The sequence below is a fragment of the Vipera berus genome, assembly GCF_964194415.1.
Source record: "Vipera berus genome assembly, chromosome: 16".
Classification (NCBI taxonomy): domain Eukaryota; kingdom Metazoa; phylum Chordata; class Lepidosauria; order Squamata; family Viperidae; genus Vipera; species Vipera berus.
The window spans coordinates 3251247-3259069 of record NC_138219.1 but is presented as its reverse complement, the minus strand read 5'-3'; the positions used below and the strand labels follow the sequence as shown (position 1 = coordinate 3259069).

Below are 7823 nucleotides of genomic sequence, written 5' to 3'. Positions count from 1 at the left end.
TGGTGTCCCCTTCTTCATTGTTCAGAAATCTACCCATCCCACTGACCTGGGCTTAATTTTTCTTGACTTCAAAGACCTGGGTTTATGTTTGGGTGGGGTGGGGGGAACACAAGGAGAAGCGTGCCAAGAACGGCCAGTGCTCTCTGTGCCCTCTTGTTTTCTTGCAGACATTTTATGACCCATCTAAGCAGCTTCATCAGTGCTAGAAGAGAGTGGGATTCGTGGAGAGGAGGATTAGGAGGAGGAGGAGGAGGAGGAGGAGGAGGAGGAGGAGGAGGAGGAGGAGGAGGAGGAGAGGAAAAGGACCGTGGAGTCTTTGGTGTTCTCTGAGCTTGGTGGTTTCCTTGCAGACATTTTATGACCCATCTAAGCAGCTTCATCAGTGCTAGAAGAGAGTGGGATTCGTGGAGAGGAGGAGGAGGAGGAGGAGGAGGAGGAGGAGGAGGAGGAGGAGGAGGAGGAGGAGGAGGAGGAGAGGAAAAGGACCGTGGAGTCTTTGGTGCTCTCTGAGCTTGGTTATTTCTTGCAGACATTTCATGATCCATCTAAGCAGCTTCATCAGTGCTAGAAGAGAGTGGGATTCGTGGAGAGGAGGAGGAGGAGGAGGAGGAGGAGGAGGAGGAGGAGGAGGAGGAGGAGGAGGAGGAGGAGGAGGAGGAGAGGAAAAGGACCGTGGAGTCTTTGGTGTTCTCTGAGCTTGGTGGTTTTCTTGCAGACATTTTATGACCCATCTAAGCAGCTTCATCAGTGCTAGAAGAGTGTGGGATTCGTGGAGAGGAGGAGGAGGAGGAGGAGGAGGAGGAGGAGGAGGAGGAGGAGGAGGAGGAGGAGGAAGAGGAGGAGGAGGAGGAGAGGAAAAGGACCGTGGAGTCTTTGGTGCTCTCTGAGCTTGGTTATTTCTTGCAGACATTTCATGATCCATCTAAGCAGCTTCATCAGTGCTAGAAGAGAGTGGGATTTGTGGAGAGGAGGAGGAAGAGGAGGAGGAGGAGGAGGAGGAGGAGGAGGAGGAAGAGGAGAGGAAAAGGACTGTGGGGTCTTTGATGTTCTCTGAGCTTGGTGGTTTTCTTGCTGACATTTCATTGTCAATCTAGATAATAAAATCAATGCATTGATGATATTGCCTTGGTAATGAAATGTCTGCAAGAAAACCACCAAGCTCAGAAAGCACCAAGGATCCCCCCCCCCGTTCTGCAAGAAACCTTGCAAACTCTTAAATCAACCTTGCAATGCCGCCCAACCATGGCACTGCGCACAATGTAACAGTGACACCACACTATATCACACCTCAACCAGCCTGCCAAGCATGAGCTTCCAAGCTAAACATCAGTCATACCTCTGTGTGTGTGTGTGTGTGTGTGTGTGTGTGTGTGTGTGTGTGTGTGTGTGAAGTTCCAGGAAAAAGGCGCCTGTCGTCACTTGCAAAAAAATAAATTTGCCTGAGATGAGTCCCAGAAGGTGGAGGACAGCTGTTGCCTAAGCAAAATGATGTACGATTTCAGAAAAGCTTAGCCTCACGTCAAACTCAGCCTCCACCAGTGAGTCAGAAGAAATCTTGAAATGAGAGGACAGAAGGGGAAAGGAGGGGATTCGGGCGAGGATGTTCTGCTTGACCAACTCTTCTGCTTGGACCACGTTTAGCAGAAGTGACCCAACCTGAGAAGGACGTCTCCTTCTGGATTGAAGGTGGAGCTTTTTGGAGGGTGAGGCTTCTTCAGAGGTATATTAGCGGGCCTGCCTCCTCCCTCCAGCCCACGGTTTCGACCTTCACCGCATCTCCTGGCCATCATGAAGAGTTCCCTGGTGGGTCTCCAGCTGCTCCTGGTCTGTGTCCTGGTCTGCGGGACCTCGGAGGTGGAGGAAAAAAAAGAATGTTGTGGACCAGGAGTGCCTCCAGAACAAAGTTGCTGCCCCAAAGAGAACGCCACTTCTCCAGAACCGGCAGAACAGGAGAAGGAGCTGTGGGCTTCCGAGGAACCCAATTCGGAAGAACTGGAGGAAAGAGCAAAGGAGTATCGCGAACGGATGGAGCACAACAGCGGAAGCCCCTATGAATTCATGTTCTTGAAGGAACAAGCCATGCGCTACTTCAACAAACGCAACCCTGATGCTTTCTACAGACCCATAGAAGATATCGATGTCAAAGTGAAGGTAACTTGAGGGACAGCCTTGCAAATGGGCCCGGGGTGGGGTGGGTGGGGTTGAGGGGTTATGCATCCAGAGAGAAGCTTGGCTACCCCTGCCCCATCCAAAATTAGCACCCATCCACCTGTCATTGGCCCGCTTCCCCTCCAAAAATGAGTCCCAAGAACATTCCTTCAGATGCGCATTGCTCACCAGTTCAGAAACAGCAGCTAGACTTTGCAAGGAGATATTGTCTATGGAAATTCTCCATCATCCAGATCATGGTTGTCCCAAAGGTGGATGGTGGATGGTGGGGAATGGAAGGATTTATATATTCCTTGCAGACCGCTGGTCATTTGCCTTCTTTTACAGAGCCGTTGAGGCCACTTACACCGCCCTGAGTCCTTCGGGAGAAGGGCGGTATAGAAATTCAATAAAATAAATAAAATAAATAAATAAACTTGAGGTTTATCTGTGTTCTCAAGGTCACCTGAGTAGTGAAAATGGGTGTGGAACACACAGTCCTTGCAGCAGTTCCAAGAAGGCTCCACGCCCATTTGCACCACTCAGGCGACCCTGAGGACACAACCAAACCCCCCCAAGTGGCCTCAACGACTCTCTAAAAAGAAGGCAAACGACCAGCTGTCTGCAAGGAGTATAAATCTTTCCATTCCCCACCCTCCAGTCAGAGCTGAAGAAGCTTCTTGGAGGAGAAGCGAAACGTCTTCAAAGAAAAACAAGCAAGTCCAGTTGGCTCCTGAAAAAGGACCTTTGAGATAAGGAGATATTGTGCCTTGTCACAGTCCGCCAGATGTTCAGACCGGATTTGGCATTTTTATCCACCTACTGAGTTTCCCCCCCACAGATCTAGGATAGACAGAGGGTGTGAAAAGTACCAATGCAGGATGGAAGCTGTTCCAACTACAGCTGCCTTTTGCAATTGACTGAAGGGGCCTTTGTCAATGTCAATAGTATTACTGTATATTCTGATGGTTCCTTGCACAGTCAGCCAGATGTACAGAGTGAATTTAAAGGTAAAGGTAAAGGTTCCCCCGCACATGCGTGCTAGTCGTTTCCGACTCTAGGGGCCGGTGCTCATCTCCGTTTCAAAGCCGAAGAGCCAGCGCTTGTCCGAGGACGTCTCCGTGGTCATGTGGCCGGCATGACTAGACGCCAAAGGCGCATGGAACGCTGTTACCTTCCCACCGGAGTGTTCCCTATTTTTCTACTTGCATTTTTATGTGCTTTCGAACTGCTAGGTTGGCAGAAGCTGGGACGAGTAACAGGCGCTCACTCTGCTATGCGGCACTCGGGATTCGACCCGCCAAACTGCCGACGTTCTGATCGAAAAGCTCAGCGTCCTAACCCACTGAGCCACCACGTCCCCTAGAGTGAATTTGAGACTACCTTTTACAATTGACCGATGTTGTACTCATCAATTACGATGGTGTTCAAGTGGTGCTCCAAATATTTTGGGATCGCACCCAAGGTGCCCATCACTGCTGCTACTACCTATTACCACACTCGTTCTATTTTGATTTCCAGAAGAGAATTCTTCTCTTCCCTTCTGCTCTCTCCAGGTACTGCCACTGTCCAGACTTCTTGTCTTACTTATCAACAATTGTTAAATCTGGTGTGTTATGTGGCAGATGCCAGTCTATTTAAAGTCTCAGAGCACTTCTAGCTTCTTCATTTTCTCTGACTTTCTCTATTTTATGGTCCCATCGGTCCTTGCTTGCAGGCAGCTGGCGTATCTCCCAGAAACTTTTCTTGTTGGACTTGATCTGTAATAACATTATTTCTTTGCTTTCAGTCAGTATATTTGCAACAGGTAAACGTTGTTGTTGTTGTTGTTGTTGTTGTACAGAACTTAGAATAACAGAGTTGGAAGGGAGCTTGGAGATCATCTAGTCCAACCCCCTGCTCAGGCAGGAAAGCCTATACCATTTCAGAAAAATGCCTGTCCAGTCTCATCTTAAGAACCTCCAGTGTTGGAGCATTGGTGGAGCCTTGGTGGAGCAGTGGGCTAATGCCAGCTGCCTGCAATTAGTGCAGGTTCGCGTCCCACCAGGCTCAAGGTTGACTCAGCCTTCCATCCTTCCGAGGTAGGTAAAATGAGGACCCAGATTGTTGGGGGCAATGAGCTGACTTTGTAATAATGCCGCTTGGGGGGGGCGAAAGCCCTAATAAGCAGGCATATACATAGAATGAAGGCTACTGCTAAGCTTGTAAGCCGCCCTGAGTCTTCGGAGAAGGGCGGGATATAAATGGAATTAAAATAAATAAATAAAAATAAAATCCACAACTTCTGGTGGCAGGCGGTTCCACTGGTTAATTGTCTTCACTGTCAGGAAACTTCTCCTTAGTTCCAAGTTGCTTCTCTCCTTGGTCACTTTCCACCCGTTGCTTCTTGTCCTGCCTTTCAGGTGCTTTGGAAAATTGGCATGCAACAAAGTTTAAGCTAGAATAAAGATGTCCAGCCTCTCCACCACAACTCTGGCTGCTCCATCACTGGAGGTTTTTAAGAAGAAGCCAGACAGTCCTTTGTCTGAAATGGCACAGGGTCTCCTGCTTGAGCAGGCGGTTGGGCTAGAAGACCTCCGAGGTCCCTTCCAACTCTGTTATTCCGATTCCTCTTCCAGAGCGCCATTGGCATTATGCTGAGTTTCCCGCTATTTTTGGTGAACACCAACTGCACCAAAGAACAGGGCCGACAGTCTGCAGTCTCGTGGTACGCCCTTCGATCCTCAAAAGCGGCTCCCTGCGTGGCATTGCCCAAGCACGAGCAGAAGGTGAGGTCGCAGCCCACGTCCGGGGGACCCTGTTGCCAGGGTTGCCCATCTGGGTAGCCCTGGCGTTCTTTCGCGGTCTGTAAGTCTGCCTAGTGCAGGGGTAGGCAACCTTGGCTCTTTTATGACTCGTGGACTTCAACTCCCAGAATTCCTGAGTCAGCATAGCTGAACCAGAGCAGGAGTAAGCAACCTTGGCTCTTTTATGACTCGTGGACTTCAACTCCCAGAATTCCTGAGCCAGCCATGCTGACGGGAAAGGGAGAGGTTTCCATGCTGAGCCATGCTGGCTCAGGAATTCTGGGAGTTGAAGTCCACGAGTCATAAAAGAGCCAAGGTTGCCTACCCCTGGACTAGTGGCTCTCCAATTCCATTGCCGGCTACAGGTAAGGGGGTGTCTCTGCCATGGTTCCCAGACTGAAAAATTCCAGAAGAAACCAAGAAGCTGGACAAGACACTGACTGGGTGACTTTGGGCAGGATAACATTGGGCCAATCACCTGGAGACGGTGACTTCTAGTCCTGCCTTAGGCAGGAAGGACGGCAGAGTGACTTTGGGCCAATCACCAGGAGACGGTGAGTTCTAGTCCTGCTTTAGGCATGAAAGATGGCAGAGTGACTTTGGGCCAATCACCAGGAGACAGTGAGTTCTAGTCCTGTCTTAGGCATGAAAGACGGCAGAGTGATTTGGGCCAATCACCAGGAGATAGTGAGTTCTAGTCCTGCCTTAGGCATGAAAGACGGCAGAGTGACTTTGGGCCAATCACCAGGAGACAGTGAGTTCTAGTCCTGCCTTAGGCATGAAAGCCGGCTGAGTGACTTTGGGCCAATCACCAGGAGACAGTGAGTTCTAGTCCCGCCTTAGGCAGGAAGGACGGCAGAGTGACTTTGGGCCAATCACCAGGAGACGGTGAGTTCTAGTCCTGCCTTAGGCATGAAAGCCAGCTGAGTGACTTTGGGCCAATCACCAGGAGACGGTGAGTTCTAGTCCCGCCTTAGGCATGAAAGCCAGCTGGGTGATTTGGGGCGAATCACCAGGAGACGGTGAGTTCTAGTCCTGCCTTAGGCAGGAAAACCATCTGGGTGACTTTGGGCCAGTCCCTCTTTCTGAGCCCTACTCACCTCACAGAGTTGTCCTTGTGGGGAAGACGTTTCGCAGAGTGTGAGATTTGGGGGTGGTGTCTATAAAAGAGCTCATTTGCACCCCCAAATCCCTCCAATCCCCATCTCCTTTGAAAGAAACGTCAAAACCCAGTTCTACTTCAAACTGAAGGACAAATTGCGGGATCCCTTTTTGGGCAAAGCTCCTTCTTTCGTGGCTTGGGTGGATGAGCAAACAGCCGGAGAATTCAAGAGTTTGGTCTTCTCCAAATCTGCGTATTTTCTCCTCCAGTTCTCCGCGCTGTGCTGGGTGGGATCCCCAAATCCCTAATTCATTTTCTCCTTATTCTAACCATCCTCCCAATTTCCTAGAAATGGAAATGCATAGTTCACATGTTTCTCGATGCGCGGAGTCAACAATCCGCCGTGGTGAGTCAGGACTGCGAGCCGGTGGTGTTTTGGGAAGACTCCAAGGACACGCTGGATCTGAACAACTTGCTGGATTTTTCAGGCAACCCTTCCTTTTGATGTTCTTCCCCCCTTTCGTCCATCCTTTCCGGGAAATCGCTTAGACGCAAACCCTCATATTTCTTCTCTGGAAAAAAAGGGGATCTAGTGCAGCTCCACTTCAGCCAAGAATCCCCCGTAGTTCTCGGTCCCTTTCTCGCCAAATAGTTGTGAAGATTAAATTGCATGAACGTTGCCGTGTTGTTTAGCGGTGTGGTCAGTTCTTCGTTTGGGAAGCTTGAAAATCACGGGATTGAGTGCAGGGGGGGCAATGTCTACAGGGAGCCCTGGACACACGACCGGTCACTTAGTGACTGTTCAAAGTTATGACAGAGCTGGGGGGGAAAAATGTGACTGCCTTTGGAGCACTAGGTAACTAGCCACATTTAATAGGATAAGAGAGTTGGAAGGGGCCGTGGAGACCTCTACCATTTGGGACAAAGGGCTGTCCAATCTCTTCTTAAAAGCCTCTAGGGATGGAGCATCCACAACTTCTGGTGGCAAGCTGTTCCACTGGTTAATTGTCCTCACGGTTCGGAAGTTTCTCCTTAATTCCAGGTTGCTTCTCTCCTTGATGAGTTTCCATCTGTTGTTTCTTGTCCTGCCTTCTGGTGCTTTGGAAAATAAGTTGACCCCCCCACACACACACTCCCTCTTCTTCGTGGCAGCCCTTCAAATATTGCTATCATGTCACCCCTAGTGTTCTGTACCAGCCTGCTACCGGCCCTGCAGAAAAGGCAGGGACAACCCCTTTACAAGAAGGCAAGAGGCTGGAACTAAGCCTGCCAAATTTATTAACATAAAACAGAGCAAAACAAGACACGAACCATGAAACAGGAGCTATTCAAGTGGTTGCCTTCAGCAAACCAGCCCTCCCACGCATTCCCCTTTTATACAGTTCAGGGCGTGGCTTCTCTCTGCCTCCTTCCGAGGTGCCCCATTGCCTTCCTCTGTTTACTCCTGATTGACTGCCTCCTGCGTCGGGCGTCCTTGAACAGGGCCAGCTGTGGGTCATCTTCATTCACGCTGTCAGGCTCACACAGCTGGGTCTCCGTCGTGACCAGGTGGGAGGGGCCTGGCTGAGGGCTCTCATCAGCAAGCTCTCCAGCCCCCTCAGCAAGCTCTTCAACACCCCCCTCCTCCTCTGAGTCGTCCGACCCAACTGCCGAACCCACAGGCTGACCCTGAATCCCAACACCTAGTTCTTCTTTTCTCTAGACTAGCCAAACCCAGTTCCTGCAACCGTTCTTCATATGTTTTAGCCTCCAGCCCCCTAATCATCTTTGTTGCTCTTCTCTGCGCC

General features: G+C 50.3%; 1 protein-coding gene across 1 annotated transcript; it reads left to right on the top strand.

Annotated features, from left to right (window-relative positions):
* Positions 1-1630: 1630 nt before the first annotated feature.
* On the top strand, positions 1631-7233 carry LOC308675588 (uncharacterized protein). Its single transcript, XM_081341028.1, has 3 exons — positions 1631-2151; positions 4767-4916; positions 6386-7233. Exons 1-3 carry the CDS (start codon positions 1789-1791, stop codon positions 6539-6541), a joined length of 669 nt encoding a protein of 222 aa, XP_081197154.1. The 5' UTR covers positions 1631-1788; the 3' UTR covers positions 6542-7233.
* The last annotated feature ends 590 nt before the right edge of the window (positions 7234-7823 follow it).